The 18,117-nt window shown below is 39.4% G+C and overlaps 1 protein-coding gene across 4 annotated transcripts in view; it reads right to left on the bottom strand.

Moving 5' to 3' along the window:
• arhgef10la (Rho guanine nucleotide exchange factor (GEF) 10-like a) overlaps nt 1–18,117 on the bottom strand; it is a 62,065-nt gene that overhangs the window by 13,382 nt on the left and 30,566 nt on the right. For all 4 annotated transcript variants that reach the window (XM_077726473.1, XM_077726470.1, XM_077726471.1 and 1 more), the window contains 5 exons: nt 17,018–17,118; nt 10,624–10,745; nt 5,258–5,344; nt 1,330–1,562; nt 1,110–1,267 (listed from right to left, as the gene is read on the bottom strand). In XM_077726473.1, the coding sequence (XP_077582599.1) occupies nt 1,110–1,267; nt 1,330–1,562; nt 5,258–5,344; nt 10,624–10,745; nt 17,018–17,118 (701 nt within the window). The remainder of the gene's footprint in view (nt 1–1,109; nt 1,268–1,329; nt 1,563–5,257; nt 5,345–10,623; nt 10,746–17,017; nt 17,119–18,117) is intronic.

The raw sequence follows: 18,117 nt of genomic DNA, 5'->3' as shown, positions 1-18,117 counted from the left end.
GCTCGCCCCTTGCTGCTTTGGACCGGAGACCATCATCATCATCATCATCATCATCGGCGTGCGTGCGTCTTCATTACAAGTTCAATCCGCCGGATGAGTGCGCCGTGTTTGTTTTCATTATTTTGGGCTTGATTGTGGCATTCGCTTTGTTTGTTGGGGGAAAATTTGGTTGGCAAGAGACAGAGGAGTAGACTTTGTCTTGATTTAAGTCGGAGTGATGTTTTGAACTCCGTTTTTGATGCGTTTCAGAGTGCTGTACTTAAAAGTACGCTTGTATTTTTAAGGCTAAAACAAGCTAATATTGACATTAAATGAGGCTAGTTTTTGTTGCAGTTTTTGTCCCAGTTTTGGCTTCTATTTTTTAGAGCTAGAACAAGGTAATATTGACGTAAAATTACTGTATATTCTGAACTATAATTCACATTTTTTGTCCGAGTTTGGCTTTTACTTTTAAAGCTAAAACAAGCTAATATTGACGTAAAATTACTGTATATTCTGAATTAAAAGCTTTTTTTTTTTTGCTAGTATGTCGTATTATGGCTAAAACAAGCTAATATTGACATATAATTACCATGTTTTCTGTAATATAAGTTGCATTTTTTTTCCTAGTTTGGCTTCTACTTTTAAAGCTAAAACAAGCTAATATTTACGTAGAATGACCGTATTTTCTGCACTATAATTCACAATTTTTCCCTAGTTTGGCTTGAACTATTAAGGCTAAAAAAGGCTAATATTGAGATAAAATGACCGTATTTTCTGAACTATAAGGCACACTTTTTCCCCGAGTATGGCTTATACTTTTATAGCTAAAACGAGCTAATATTGACGTAAAATTACTTTGTATTGTGGACTTAAAGTCGGACTTGCTTTCCTAGTTCGGCTTGTACTATTATGATTAAATCAAGCTAGTATTTATTGATATAAAATTACCTTATTTTCTGGAGTATAATTTATTTTTAATTTTTCAAATTTTTCCCCTAGTTTGCCTTCCACTTATATCCAAAACAAGCTAATATTGACATAAAATGACCGCATTTTCTGAACTATAATTCACACTTTCCCCCTAATACGTCCCCAAATATATATGTATTTTTTTAAAATATGCTTACCTCCATCTTTCCTCCCGTAAAGCATCAAGTTCCCGTCTTGCAGCCCGGCAAACAGGAATCCAGGCGAATGTTTCAGGCATAGCACGGGGCAGCCCTGGGGGTTACTCAAGGTCAAGAGGCAGCGAGCCGCCGCATCCACGCTGCCGTACACCAGAATCCTGAAAAGCGCCAAGTCAAATAAACACCGCCACGCCACCTCAGGTCGGAACGTCTCACTCACCGTCCGTCGTCCAAGCCCACGCAGACGGCGGCGCCGTGGCCCTGCTGGGGCCTTCCGGCGCCGTCCTCCGTCTCCTCGGGGGGCGGGGCTTCCGGTACGTACTCCAGGCAGCGGACGGCCGAACCCGTTTGCAGGCTCTTGACGGCTCGGGGTAGAGGTCGGTTGAGCGAGAAGATCTCGATCTGGCCCTGGGAGGCGTCCTCGCCGCCACCGCCGCCGCCGCCGGACGCCACCTACCAGAGAAAAGAGGGAGGAGCATGAAAACATTGCTTCCGGTCAAAATGGAGTCAGCTTTGGTTTGGAGGAAGGACATTTTACAGAGAAGGGATTTTTTTGTACTCCATTTTGGTCCACAATTATTTTGATTCATTGTTTTTAGACCTTCCGCAATTCAAAATGATCCAGTAAAAAATTAGTTTTGAATTGATTCAGCTCTATATTTGAGACGATTCATAGTTTCAAGACTGTGCAGTTAAAACATGGTCAAAATTCATATTTTTATCCTGTTTTTGTGATAGTGAATTTGGTGGACAATTATTTTGATACTTAGTGTAGTTCAAAATGATCCAGTAAAAAAAATATTCTGTTATTGTGATTCTGTATTTAATTAAGTTCTATTTTTTAGACAATTAATTGTTTCAAACTGGTCAAAAATTCTGATTTTTATCCAGTTTTTTGTGTGATCATAAATTTGGTATACAATTATTCCGATACCTTGTGTCGTTCAAAATGATCCAGTAAAAAAATACTTAGTTATTGTGATTCTGTATTTAATCAAGTACTTATTTTTGAGACCATAAATTGTTTCAAAACCTTGTGCAGTCAAAAGTTGGAATTTGATCCTGAATTTTAGGCCAAAATCCAAATTTTAGATCATTATTGCTTCCCTGAAGTTCATAAATATGATATTTTCACACTATTTTGAGGCCTTGGCGTCATTCGAAATGATCCAAAATGTCAGCATTTTCCCGGATTTGATCCAACTGATGATTTTTTTTTCAAACTCAATTCAGCGTGTACTTCAAATGCATTCAATTTACCATTCAAATGCACTTTGGAAACGCACAAAAAAGTGTCTGTATGTGTCTCAAAAAGTCCAAGCAAGCAAAATGAAGTCGCCTAAGCATGAAATGGTGGTGGGCAGCTTTTTTTCGTGTCTGAACAGTTAAATAAATGTTTGAAAGCTATTTGGGTGCTTTGATGGAAATTGTGCGGGCGCGCGCGCATTGGGATTGGCCGTACTTTGCCCGCCCGCCCGCTCGCTCGCCCGTCAGCAGTTTGACGAAAGAGAAATATCAAATCAATTATCCTTCACGACCGTCTTTGTCGTTTGCGCCCGCCGCTCCACTGGTGGAATCTTAAAAGACATTAGCGCATAAAAGATGGCTCGCTCTTCTTCGTGGCGGGTGAAAAAGTTCATGGGAGTTCTTGGCGAGTTCACGGAGTGGACAACTCATTTGTGTGGGTTTTCTCTGGGTGCTCCAATATCCTCTTGCGTTCCAAAAACATGCATGCTAAGCTAATTGAGCGCTAAATACAATGTACAATGGGTCCTTGCTGTGTGGAGTTAGCATGTTGTTCCGAGGGGCTTATGTGGGTTTTCTGTGGGTACTGCAGTTTTCTTTAGCGTTCCAAAAACATGCATGCTAGGCTAATTGGACGCTAAATACAATGTACAATGGGTCCTTACTGTGTGGAGTTTGCATGTTGTCTCGGGTTTTGCGTGGGTTTTCTCTGGGTAATTTGGTTTGCTCGCACTTTCCAAAAACATGCATGCTAGGCTAATTGGATGCTAAACCAAATGCCCGGATTGGTCCTTACTGTGTGGAGTTTGCATGTTGGCCCAGGGGCATGTGTGGGTTTTCTCAGGGTACTCTGATTTCCTCTATCATTCCAAAAACATGCATGCTAGGCTAATTGGACACTAAATACAATGTAAAATGGGTCCTTACTGTGTGAAGTTTGCATGTTGGCCCAGGGGCTTGTGTGGGTTTTCTCCGGGTACTCCTGGTTTTCTCGCGCATTGCAAAAACATGCATACTAGGCTAAATGGACACTAAATGCAATGCTTGGGTAGGTCCTTACTGTGTGGAGTTGGCATGTTGTCTCGGGGTTTTGCGTGGGTTTTCTTCGGGTACTCCGGTTTTCTCTCTCATTCCACAAACATGCATGCTAGGCTAATTGGACGCTAAATTGCCTCTGATAATGAGTGTGATTGGTTGTTTGGGGAAAATTCTGAGAATCTTCATGAAGTTTGGGCTACTAGAAAAAAATGACTGACTTGATTCTCAGTATTTTTACAAGAAGTCAGAATTCTGACAATATTCTCTGAATTAAAAACAGAATTAAAACTCTGAGAATTTCCATGACGTAAATGGAAGACGTTTTGGAACTGCTGAAAATTCTGACATCAGAACAAAGACAGAACCCCAGCTTTTAAACACCCGTCCGTCATCAGCTCCAGCACCCTCTTCCCTCTCCTAACCACCAAATAAACAAATAACACATTCAACTTTTCTCTTTGTAACACCATCAGCATTGCGAATAAATGTAAGCTACTCATCATCCCCAAACAAAAGCAACACAGCCAAGAAGACGCTTATCCTTATTCCCTTTTTCTTCTTCTTTTTTTTAAGGCGGCCTACGCTGGTTTGCGGCCATTTTCTGGGCCAGGAGCGGATTACCTGATCAGCTGCCCACCACACAAAGACTCCCAAAATAAACACTGCATCCTCTGTGTGTTTTTCCCCTCCATTTTTTTCCCCTTTTCAGTCAGGCAGGCGGTGGGGCAGCTGCATCTCAACTCCCACAAGACCCCCCGGCAGGCCGGCATGGTGACGACGACGGCGGCACTTGACGAAAGAGCGCCTACCTCCGTCCGAGCGGCCACCTTGACGCTAGCAAAGGCAGCTCGCAGTTTCCTAGCAACATTTGACAGCCCCTACCCGCGTTTTTTTATTCTTTTTTTTTTTTTTTTGGCCTTGGAGAGTCACTCTCGACTCCAAAACACTCGTCGTATCGCACATTAAAAATGGAAAGAAATGACAATGGCGCCTCAGTCTTTATTATGTCTTGGTTATTTAACCGTTGGTTATTCACAAGTGGACGATTTTGACCTTTAACCTCCATATTTTTGATTCTTAGAAATACATATTAGCGCTTTGTATGGGTGAATAAACAGGTATCGACTGTATTTGACGGATTATAAATCGCAGTTTTTTTTCAAAGTGTGTGGCTCCAGTTTTTTTTAACTAGGTCTACAATGTCTTCTGTGTCTGTCTCACTACTGCAAACAAAAAATTTCCCGAATATGACATGAAATAAAGTTCTAATCTAATCTAAAATAACCCCTATCTCGATATTTTTGGTTCTTAAAAATAAATACTATCAATTTATATATGTGCCTATTGGGTGGCATAAAAAGATATTTTAATTCATTCATTTTCTGAACTATTTATCCCCACAAGAGTCAAGTGGGGTGCTGGAGCCTATCCCCACTAACTACAGTCAGCAGGCAGGGTACACTCTAAATGCCTGGCCAGCCAATCAGAGGGCCACAAGGAGACAAATAACCAATCACATGCATTCCAATGGACAATTTAGCATACAATTAGCCTAGCATGCATATTTTTGGGGGATATGAGAGGGAATTGGACCACCCATAGAAAGCCCACACTAGCTTAAGGCGAACATGCAAAGGCCATAGAATTTGGACCATATGGGAATCGAACCCTTGACCTCAGAACTGCGAGCCGGAATCACTAACCACTTTCCAACGGTAATTTTCTTTCAAATACAAACGCAAATCAAAACAGTGTTTGTCAGTGGAAGCCAACGCTACAAAAAAATGTCTTTCCTTTCTCTCGTGGTGGATTTTGGATGGGATGAGGGGATGAGAAAGTGGGTGCGCGGGGGTGCTTTTACTCACCCAGAGAAAGCCTTGAGGTAAGGACGTGCTGGCGGCCGAGAATCCAAGCGTGGCGCAGCGAACGGGATTGTGGATGGCGGCTTCCAGCTAAGACAGACAAAACCAATATTGATTTTTAATACATCACTTCAGGACCTTCTTTTCTTTAAAGCCGGCCTCCACAGAACCAAATCTACCCGCCAACCCAAATCAAGGCAGCGGATTGGTCGCTTTTTCCAAATTGAATTGGGCTCGGCAGGTGTTGGCCCAAGGACTTTGTTTATCCTGTTAGCCAGCGATGACGCGGCACCCTCGTTGGAGGGCGCCCGCACGTCAAAGTGACACCGCGCTCGACGTCCGCGGGGGTGTCGGAACGAGTCCTTCCCTTAAATTAGTCGCAGTGCAGTGAGGATGCTCAAAATAGTCGATTATTATTTTTGATATTATGACGACTGGCGGCTCATAACCAATCGGGTGTTATTGACTCTTTTATTGATCTTTATGGAAGACTACAAAAATATTTTTGAGATATTTTTCTTCATTAAAACATTATTTTTTGCTTTTTGTTAAGGTATAAAATTGTTAAGGTTTATCAAGTAAGGGACTATTTTTATTCCATTAAAATGCATGATTAGAAGTGCATTATTTTTTCATTTCTTTGATTATACTGTCATTTTTATATTATCGGTTAAAATGATAAATAAGTGAAAATGGATTGGACTTCTAGCGTCGTCAATGGCAACCAATAAAATCACAGTTAACAAAAAATCATATATACTCTTAATATACTGACAAATAATTGTTTTTTTTATTTTTGTTTTGTTGTTTTAAGAGTTTTATGTATTTTTAAAGGGACAGTACACCAATAAAAATAATCCAAATACTTGTTTGTAAAAATAATCCTCGAATAATGTTAAAATAATAATGTTTGTAAATGTTTCTGTTTCCTTAAAAATGTGAAAAAAATAATTTGGAGCAATTTTTTGTCAATAAAATAAAATGGCGTCCCGCCTTTCGCCGTCATCCTCCCTTCCGACCGCCATCCATCACAGATGACGGACGGTCCTCTTTGGCGAACGGGCCACGCCCCCTTTTCCCTTCTCCGGGATGTGTTTGTAAACAAAAAAAAAAGGTCAGCGCTTTCTCCAACCACGGGCGACGCCCACTGATCCGCCCCCCCATCCCGCCGCATCCGCCTCGACCTTTGTCGTTTCTCCGCCAAACTTTTCCGCCCTGGCCAAGGACTAAAGCAATAAAATATAAAAATGATATGATGTTCAAATATAAAACGTTTAAATGAGTGGTTTGAAAAATCAATTGAGATGAATTAACTGATTATTTTTACCACAGTGCTACACAAAAATCGCAATAATTAATTTTTTTCCATAGCGACACAAAAAAATCTAAATAATTGTCGTTTTTTTGCATAGTAACACACAAAACTTGCAATAATTGTAATTTTTTTCCATAGCAACACACAAAAAACTGCAATAATTGTAGTATGGGGATTCTATGAGGAAATACGCTATAAACAGCCCTTACCAAAAAAGAACTTTTTACAGTGTACACGTCCCTCCAAGTTTTGACTATCATCTGAGGACACGGTGGATCATTAGTGTCCCGAATCTAACTGGCTGGGTCAGCCATTTTCTGAAGTCATTCCAAAATGACAGCCTATGAAAGTGCACTCTTTCCAATTCCAATCCGAGAACGGCGCCCCATCCTGGCCCGCCGCTTCCACACAACAACATACTTTACACGCTCTAACAAGCACTAATAGAAAATTTCCACTGTTTATTAAGTGGCAATTGAGTAGTGACGGCACCCCCACCGCCACCCTCGTCGCCGCCGCCGGCCTACGCGGGCCGACGCACCGGTCCACCAAAAATGATGGAGTTCCAAGCCTTTCTAAAAATGGAATGGGATTTTTTTTCCATGAAAAAACTCGCAACAAAATGGAAAGTAATTTTTTTTTCATGACAAAACTGGCACTCTTTGGGAGTCTCTTTGATGGAGAGAGCCATAAACAATTCATATTTTCAAATACTGCTCTTTAACTTCTAATTTAAAAGTCAAAATACACAAAAATGTGGATATTTTTAAGTCATTTCACTAATTTTAAAGTGCAAAAAAAGTCTAGTATCAAAGACAAGCACACAAAAATATTAAAAAGACGCCAAATGTCACCATATTTTATAATCCAAATATTAATAATCAAAATATTTCTTTGTAAAATTAATCCTATTTTAGCTAAAAATATATCCTATTTTAGCTAAAAATATATCCTATTTCATCAAAAAATATATCCTATTTTAGCCAAAAATGTATCCAATTTTAGCTAAAAATATATCTTCTTTTAGCTAAAAATATATTTCTCTTTTAGCTAAACATATATCCTATTTTAGCAAAAAATATATCCTATTTTATCAAAAAATATATCCTAGTTTTGGTGAAAATATATCCTATTTTAGCTGAAAATCTATCCTCTTTTAGCTAAAAATATATCCCATTTTCGCAAAAAATTAATCCTATTTTAGCTCACAGGTTAGCAGCTACTCAGAGAGCCACATTTGGCTCCCGAGCCACAGCTTCGCTACGCTACAATCCAGTCCGGGAGCCTTATGTTTAACACCACCGCCCTAAACAAAGATTAGAACTCGTCAAGGTCGCCACTTCCCGTCTACGCCGCGGTCGTTTGGAGCCGCCATTCAAATTCCAACGGCGTCTAAGCCCCTCCCCCCTCGCAAAGGCATCAAAGACCCGACTCAAAGTGGTATGCCGAGACAATGATGAGAGCTAGAGGAGACGCGAGGAGGCGAGTGTGATGTTTAACTCCTGATAGGCTAGCTGTCAAGATAGAGAAGTGCAGTGATGTCATAATGGCCCCTGCAGTCCTCCTCCGTCGCCACGGCGACCAAACAGAACCAAGACTGGCGCTCTAGACGTGTATTTCATCGCCACGGATCATTACAATAAGTCAAATTGAATTCAGCATTTAATTTAATGATATCTGGTGCCACCTAGCATTGTGAATAGATATAATATCACGACCCCGAGTATAAGACGACCCCCACTTTTTCAGTTTTTCTTCAATGCCAAAAACATCGTCTTATATTCGGGCCAATGCTGTATTATTCCCTGAAAAAAATCATTAAAATATTACTCTTAGTTGAACCAATCAGGCTCTTTTATTATATTTAAAGTCAAATAGAATGGAACATTGCTTGGATCCCATAATATAAAGGTTAAAGGAGATCAAATACAGGCTTCATTCAAGTAATATATTCAACACATTCCTTTGACTAAGCTTGAAGACATTTTGAAATATGATTTTTTATATCAATAGAAGAGCCGAGACGTTCGGAATTAACCAGCGTTTAACTTGGGTGGGCTCGTGAGCCAACTTTTTCTTCTTTAAATGTCAAATTTAATGAGGTGAGCAGAAACGTTTTGACACGTTTTTGGGTCATAAAAGCCTAGCAGAAATTGGAAAATTCAATAATTTTGGGTTTTGAATCTAAAGTCGACAAAAACCCGAACATTCGACCTTCCCATAAAACAGAAAGACCAATCTTAAGATATAAAACGCTAGTCAGCCATTCCTTTCTTTTTTAAAGCCTTTTTTTGTTCATAACATCTGCGCTTTTGCTACACAAATCTTCTTTCATCTTTCATAAATCCATCTGCGATTGGACGCCGGCACCCCGGCTCTCTAAATCCGCCAGGGCGACCCGTTTTTGAGGGCGGCGGCTTAAACCCGGCGCCTCCCTTTAATCGCTCCATCGACGAGGCAAGATGGAGGCACGACAAACCCGCAAAAAAAAGATGGATACCTGGGCGCTGTGGATTTTGTGGGCTTTGCTAAAGATAAATAAGTTTAAAAAAAGGAAAAACAACGGCCATGACATTGTCCAGAAATCAACAAAAACGTTTTAAGTGTCATTAGCGTAGCTCAAAACACGACTTGAAGGTTTTGTGGGAGAATCTAAGGGGGCGTGGTCTAGTGAGTGATGTTGCGAATAGTTAATAAGTTCAATAAAAACATTGTAATTTGATTTTTGGATGGTCATTTGATTTAATTATTTGTTTTTAAAGCGTTTTATTGAGTTTTATGGGTTTGGTGGATACACTGCCCTCTGGTGGTTATTGATTAAGCCTTGAATAACTTGATTTTGGTAAACTTGTTTGCGAAATTCATTAAAAAAATATAATTTATATTAGTGTAAGGGTGAAACTTTTGTTAAATATTATGTTAGTTAGCTATCACAAGGCTAACAATCGTCACAAATGGCTAATTGCAATGCTAGCAGATACTGTTATGTACTACTTCATGTAGCAACATGCTAAATGTAGAGTTAGCTAAGGTAATGTGTTAATTTGTACTTGACACACTATAAAACAACAAGTAACTGATTAGTTTCTCAATTAATTAATTTGAGTAATCATTTAAAGTAATGTTGAACAAAATAGCCTTTATGCTAGCAAGAAGATTTACAGTGATCCCTCGATTATCGCAAATTCACTACAATTTCTTTCCGTCATTAATTTTTTAAAATGATTTTCTATGATATTTTTATGAAGTTCGTAAAAATGTGAAATCCACGCTAAAAAAATAACAAGGGTAAATATACTTTGCGATTTTTCAACCATCGCGGCCATGTTTGGTCTACATTAACCACGATATTTGAGTTATCAACGTATTTCGATCTGCGCTATGAAATAAAAGTGTATTCAAACCCTACAGAAAATCTAATATGTATAAATACATAGTGTAACATATTTTTATCAAACAATCCTAATGTGTATCATAAATGCATTAAATATTGTGAGGATAAGCGCTTCAGAAAATGAATGAACTTCTGGTCTAATACCGCCTCGAAAAGTAAAATGGCGACTAGCATAAAAAATTCTAAGTGGAGCACTCCTTCGTTTACCCGGATTCGAACAGCGAACTTCAAGACTGCGCGGCTGACACCACCAAAACTGAATCGAAAGTGGAAACATTGATTTACATCGGGATGTCCGGCGGCCATTAAGATAATTGCGTGATGGCTTTGTAACAACCCTTTCAGGTGACTCAGCGGCGCCCCCACCTCACGACTACATTAGACGGATTGAAAAGGTGCTGAAAAAAAATGTCTTTTCCGATGGAATTTCCCAACGTTTCCACTCCTAAAAGCACTCAAATGTGCCGCGGGTTTGATCGATGGGTCGCCGGACGTGCAAAAGACTTTCCATCAATTGAAAATAAAGGCTCACAATTGGCTCAAGTCCTTTTTCTTTGTTAAAAGGCGGAAAATAAAGTTTTATTCCTCTTTAGCCGTCAGTTGGACTTATTTTAGCATTAGCATTTTTTGGTAAAATAGCTTCAAATGGGAAAGACTGACCTTTCTGTCGGGGGACTTGGTTGCAAAAACGGGCATGTGACAAACCAGCAGTGGACCCCAAAAAGGGGGCGTGGTCTTGTCCTCGTGTTCGCCGGACAGCCAACCGGGAGAGTTTTCCTCGCCTGAAAAAGGACACAATCATTAAAAGATACCCAAATATATTTACAACCTTACATGTATAAATAAATGATGTTTTACATAATTTTTTTGGGGTGGGTACTCATTTACCATATTTTCTGGCATATAAGCCACCTTGTGTGTAAACCGCCCCCTTAAAATTGCCTTAAAATGGTCGAATTTTACAATTTCTCGCGTATAAGCCGGCCCCTTAAAATGGTTGAATTTTAATATTTCTCATGTATAAGCCGCCCCCTTAAAATGGCTTAATTTTGCAATTTCTCATTCTGTATGAATGATTATTCAGGTCAATATCCTAAGGAACTCATTCATTCAGTAATGTTTGTTTTCTTCCTGCAAAACAGAAAATAACCACAAATAGTACATGTTAATTTGCCGACATCTACTGACAGTCGTAATTGATTCAGTCATTTTTTTTTTCAAATACGGCTTATATGCGAAAAAAATACGTTATCTTATTGTCGGTCATTGAAATTGATCCATTTTCGGCCAATTCAAACTCAACCAAAATGCCTCCCCTTTCGGAAAAGACCATTTTAGAGCATCACAGCGCCCCCTTCAGTCCTAAGAGTGTAGCCAACGGTCACGATAGACGAAGGTATCGGACAGCGGCGAGTGCAAATTAGCCTTGACCTTCAGTCTTCCTTCCCAAGCTCGTAATGATGATGAATAACAGTAAACAACATTAACGAGCGAACGTGGACGTGTAGCGCGTCCCGTAGCCTCACCAACGGGAACTTTTATTTTTTTCTCCTCCTTTCAACTCTTCAACCTCCACAAGAAAGAATACGAGACGGATTACTGTCTCATTAAGCGGCATAAAATACGACTTTAAGGCGAGCTTCTTCTGCCTGAAGTCTACAAAAGTCTCCTTTATAAAATGTTCACCTTCTGCGGGGACGCCTTTTAAATCGGGAACGCTTGCTACCGTCCCCCGAAAATGGACTGCGGCGTCCCCAAATTTGGACAAGGACACCAATAAAACCTTTTCAACTTTGTCCTTTTGCAGCCAAAAATCTATTTTTAATCGGACTTCTGACGCAAGATTGTTGTTGTTGTTGTTATTGAGAGAGGGCGAACAAAGGCGATGGACTCTTCCAATGAGTGGGGGCGGGGTCTGTAAAAAAAAAAAAAGACTCGAAATGAAGTCGTTAAAATTACAGGGATACCTTGACATGCGAGTGATTTGAGATACGAGTAATTCGGGATGCGAGCCATTTGAGATACGAGCTATTTGAGATGCGAGAAATTTGAGATACGAGAAATTTGAGATGCGAGCCATTTGAGATACGAGCCATTTGAGATACGAGCGATTTGAGATACGGGTAAAATTTGAGATAAGAGCAATTTGAGATACGAGCAATTTGATATACGAGAAAATGGGTAAAATTTAGGGAAAAAATATTTATCTTGACATCCGAGCAATTTGAGATACAAGTAAAGTTTAGAGAAAATATTTACCCTGAGATATGGACAAATTTTGATATATGAGCATCGTGTAATGTCTCTATGAGCACTGGGCGGAGCCTGGCAATTTTTTAGGGATTTCCCCAAAATTTAATTTAAATCATGTTATGTTACAAGCATGTTACCATGCAAAAAGCACACCTAAAATGGCTCAAAAATCACCAAAAAAAATTGTGAATTCATTTTCCCAGAGATACAGCTATGGTTTTCAAAACAATTTCCCGTATTTAGCAAAGAAGCGACCTTACAGAGAATTTAAAGCACGTTTTATTCATCCGCCCGTGCCGCCGCCGCCGCGAAGGACAACCCGAACGAGGCGCCCGCCGTTACGGAATGGAAACGTCGATGCGGGGATTCACGTGAACGTATTTGTTCTACAAGGACAAACGTGGCGGCGGTGACACAGTCGCTAGTGACGAGCATGGATAGGCCATAAATAGGCCTTAATGTCAGCTTTCCTGATGGCAATTACGCAAAGGCATCTGTGACCCAGCGCGTCCGCCCAGAAAAAAAAAAAAGCCACCCATCGGCAGGCGGGCGGGCGCCGTAATTAAAATGGAATGAATACATGATTTAATGTTATTTGTATAAATATTTTAAAGAGGGCAAGGACAGGCGGTGGCTAACCTCAAGACGCTGACCTGAAAATCAGCACGTTTCCAATTAGGGCCACTCACACTTTGGCCTTAATTGAACAAAATGCCCCCAATTAACTTTATGTGAAATTTGTCCGCCAAAGTGCTCAAAGTCAACATGACACACACAAAACACACACATAACACACACAATGTCCCCATAACAGTCATTCCGTAGGCTACTACAATGACAATAAATAATTATAATTGAATGAATTTAAAAGAGAGATGTAAATAAACAAGGTGGCATAAGTGACAGTAACGGCATCGACCAGCAGGGGGAGTTCTCAAGTTACGATGTCTCCGACTTACGATGTTTGTGACGTTTACGACATTGTTTTTGTAGTTTCCACTTGCCTGTTTTAAATAGTTTTGTTAAAAGTGACAGTAACGACATAGACCAGCAGGGGGAGTCCTCAAGTTACGATGTCTCCGACCTACGATGTTTTTGACGTTTACGATGTTTTTCTGTAGTTTCAACTTGGCTGTTTTAAATTGAGTTATGTTCAAAGTGACAGTAACGGCAAATGCCAGCAGGGGGAGTCCTCAAGTTACGATGTTTTTGACGTTTTGACTTTTTTTTTTTTAATATAGATTCCGCAATATTACAGTTCAAGGTTCTCTTATCGAGTTGAAATCCATCGGAATCTAGTTTTTGTTTTAAAATAAACAATTGGTGGATAAACTGCAATTCCACTTGTGTCCACTAGTTGGCAGCAGTTATCTAGTAATTGTGGACGCCGTTTTCCAGCTCAAAGTCACACAAAAAGCTCACTATATTAAGAAGATATATATTTTGTAGAGTATGCCTTTCGGAATGAGAAAATAAATCCGTTAAGAGAGAGGAATTCCAAACTTGAAGGTTGCTTAGCTGGTAAAAATATCAATATTTTGACCTCGGTCAGGCAATTAGATCAACTCCTAAATCCAAACAAATATCATCTAAGGCTACTACTAACGCCTGTTTAAATCATCTTTTATGCAACCTGATGTATAAAAACATGAAATGCAAATGATACTACTATAATCAGGAGTAAAAGGTCACCAGGTCAAGATGAGTTTTAAAGATGATAAAAAAAATCGGAGCCTAACTTGAAATCATTCTGGTGAGAAAACAAATAAATAAATTCTGAATGAAAATAATGACTGCCATAACTTTTAACAATTGCAATGAATAATCATTTGAAGCAAAGTAATATAGATATAATATTTAGATATTTTGTTATCATAAATGGATTAAAATAACTGGATTAAAAGCACTAAATATTCCGTTTTTTATAGATAAAAAACAAGGTTTATTTTAGCATTTTTTAATATATATTTTTAGATTTTACAAAATGATTTTTGAACTAAAAACTGAAAAAATGGATTAAAATATGACAATTATTGATTTAAAAGGGGGAAAATCGGGAAATTTAATAAACATCTATACTTTTATTTTAATTTGATCCTAAAAATGAAATTTGGCACTCATATTGACTTTCTTGGACCGCAAAAAATGCTGCAGCGAACCAGATTTGGCCCCCGGGCCGCCACTTTGACACCTGTGATCTAATTAATTAGTCTATTAGGATCCAACAGCCGTTTCCAACCACCATAAAAAAATTCAACTCCCTACGACACACGGTTTGGACAAACGTAGCGAGAGAATCTTAACATACCCACATTTTTACACCTGTGATTAAAAAGATTGATCGTCTACGAAAAAAAATTATCGACTAATTAAATACCATCTCTATTAATAATGCCAGTGTGGGATTTCTTAATTGAATCTATGATCATGTTTACTCATCGTAAACATTTCTCACGTTTTGAGCGTGGCGAATGCGTGAGAGGGGGAAGGGGCGGGGCCTATACGGCGGGATGCGTGGGTGTGCGTACGTGTGTGATAATCGTAATCGTTTGACATTCAATTCAGGGTCGTGCAAACATCCTTCAAGCGCACGCTTTTGCTAAAAGCATTTTTTTTTTTGTTCCGCGGCGGCTTTCAGCGCTCGCTGGCTCGGACGGCGAAATAAAAAATAAATGTGGTAAAAATGAGTGGATTTATGGAATAGATGTGTTTGACGAGCACAAAAGAGGACGGATAAAAGTTACACGGCAGGTTAAGCCGCCGTTGTTTGAAGCCCCCCGGTCGTCATGGCGACCCCAATCCTTCCCTCGCTGATGAAAAATACCACATTGGAAGGCAACGCCGTCCGTGGCTTTGCCGGACGTGGTTGCCGTGCGTGCGGGTTGTCTGAGAGCGTTGGCGCTGTCTGTCAGAAAAATAGGTGACCTTTGTTTTTGCCTGTTTACAGCATATCGGGATCAAAAATTATGTTAGTAAAAGGATTAAAAAAGGGATTAATTTTAGTTTTTTTGTGTAAAAATAATTTGAAAAATCTTTTCAGATTAAAATACAAATGTTTTATGATGTAAATAATGCTAATGTATAATATTATAAAATATTCCCTAAAAATTAGCATTGTGTTTTTTTATTGGGAAAAAAGCTAATTTTTGGACAACAAAAATCGAGTTATATTTTTTTTTATAATTATTGAAGGATATTTATTAGATTATTTTCAGAATAATAATTAATTTAGACCTTTACTAATAGATAGCATTGTTTTCCTTTATTGGAAATAAACAAAGAAAAAAATGGAAATTTTTGGACAACAAAATTTGGGTTTTATTTTTTTTATAATTATTGAAAAGATATTTTTCAGAAGAATGATTAATTTAGACCTATACTAATTAAATAGCATCGTTTTTCTTAATAGGAATGAAATATATTTTAAAAAGGCAAATTTTTGGACAACAAAAGTTTTTCTATATTTATTGAAAAGATATTTTGCAGATTATTTTCAGAATAATAATTAATTTAGACCTTTACCAATATGATTTTTTATCCTGATGAAAATAGGCAAAAACAATTCAGAATAATAATTAATTTAGACCTTTTCCATTATGAATTTTTATCAGGCTGGTAATAGGCAAACATTTTCATAAGAATAATTAGTTTAAACTTTTACCAACATGAATTTTTATCCTGATAGAAATAGGCAAAAAAAGGCCTCCGTTTTATTCATAATTTTATTTTTCCCTAAATGATGTGATCCTCGATCCCACTTCCCTATTTTAATTGGCCTTAAACTAAGATAATGGAGCATTACGCCATTATAATTCCGGGAAAATGATTCTTGAGTGGCAATTTGAGCTAAGCAGCCTTGGGCCAACGTGCCCAAACCCCCCCAAACCTCCCTGCCGACCCTCTCTGTCCCCCCGCGGTGGGGCTGATTGCACATCTCAATCATGGCAACATCTCCCGTCCCTTTTTTGGCCCTCCCATAATGCATTTGGGCTCAACGCCGTCAATGTCGGAGACCCCAAACTTAGCGGGAGGGGGGGGGGGGGGGGGGGGGGACACATTCTTGTCCCAGAATGCCCTAGCCGGGCTAATTAGGCAATGCTTCAAGCTAGTTCTTTTAAGACCATTAACAAAGTATAGCGGACTCTTGAGATCCATTTAAGAACAAGTACAGTAATCCCTCGATTAGCGCGGTTTATGTAGATAAGATATGGCCAGGATAAACCAAAAAACGTTTTAAAAAAGTAGATTTTTTTTGCGGAGTACAAAGCGGGCAAGATTAAGCATGGATTTTCACATTTTTATGAACTTCAAAAATTATAATAATAATAATTATTAATGTTTTAATGGTTTTTTTTACCTCAGGGTTGAGTGCTATTAGCAAGGGAAGGAAAGTGGGAGTGGCTTCTGCTTGCGAGTTTTAGCGTGGATTTTCACATTTTTATGAACTTAAAAAATAATAATAATAAATTAATAATTTTATATTTATTTTTTTTACTTCAGTGCTTAGTGCTATTAGCAGTCAGAGGAAAGGGGAGTGGCTTCCACTTGCGAGTTTTAGCGTGGATTTTCACATTTTTTATGAATTTCCCCCAAAAAATTTAATTTAAAAAAATTCCAGAAAAAAATCTGCAATGTCATGAAGCCGCAATATTCGAGGGATTACTGTATTCATATTTTGAGGGCCATTTTTGCATTTTCCGGCTATGCCAAGTCCAAAATCTGTTGTCAATAAACAGTAAATATATATAAATATGAAATAAAAACTTTTTTCTGAGTGAGTGTGAGTGTTTTGGGTACTTACGTTGCGCAATCTTGGCCAAGTGCAAGCGGTTGACCCAGGAGATCTTACTGAGTGGGTTGGGGGTGTTGAAGACCACCATAAAGCTGACGGGACGGCCAGACCTGGAGAAAAACCACACAAAAAAGTTACTTTTTAAAACTAATACATTTTGCTGCTGACCGTTGGGAAAGTGCGACTTATAGTCCAGAAAATACAGTCGTTTTGTGTTATTACTTGAAGTTTCAGCCTGCAAAATAACAAAATAAAGTCCTTCTGTCCATATAAAAAATGATTTTTTGTGGTTTATTTGCGGGGGCCAACTGAAAGGTTTAGCCAAGGTCACGCGGGGGATAAGTGGGGTCCCCGCCTCTCCAGATTTTGATCGATTTCCAAACACTCGCCAAATGCCAGCGTGAGATGAGGTCACAGAAACGTCTTCCCTTGCCGCTACTTTTGGTCAAATCATCATAATAATACATTTCACTTTTTTTCTAACCCAAAAAGCCGCTTTTATTTTGACGGGGCATCCCCCCTACCCCCGATTTTCATCACTGGGAAGACTTTGATGGCGAGAATTTTTTTTATGCGGCACGGTGACAGAAAAAGAAGGAAAAAAAATGAACATTTTTCATTTCATGGGACTTTAAGTTTAATACAGAGAATTTTCTGTCGGCGCTCGTCGCTCGGGAGCGCTCCGAAGCGCTCCGTTGCGGCCGCGTCGTGGTCATTCACCACGGCTGGTGACAATCACACGGCCCGCAAGCCGTAAATCGGGCGGCGTTCCTCGGTGTGTGCGGGTTGAATTTCATCACCAGCTACGACGAGCCCCGCCTGACCTTCATTCTTTAGATGTGGAGTCAAGTGGCTTCTAATGGTCAGGCAGGCCCAAATGGAGCTAAGTCGCCCTTAGCGACAAGGCTAGCTGGACACTTGATGTTCCGCAGCCAATCCTGGCCTCAGACTAACTAACGCTTCACCTTAAAGTTCCAACAGGGCCTCAGGGAGGGGGGGGGGGGGATTCTTGGCCTGGAATTTGATGGTTTGGGGGAGGGGTTGAGTGTATTGGGCTTGCAGTGGTGGGGTCGTGGGTTCGATACCGGGTTGGTCTGTACTGTGTGGAC

Source organism: Stigmatopora nigra, chromosome 10 (genome assembly GCF_051989575.1).
Source record: "Stigmatopora nigra isolate UIUO_SnigA chromosome 10, RoL_Snig_1.1, whole genome shotgun sequence".
Classification (NCBI taxonomy): domain Eukaryota; kingdom Metazoa; phylum Chordata; class Actinopteri; order Syngnathiformes; family Syngnathidae; genus Stigmatopora; species Stigmatopora nigra.
This window is presented reverse-complemented; position numbering and strand designations above follow the sequence as displayed.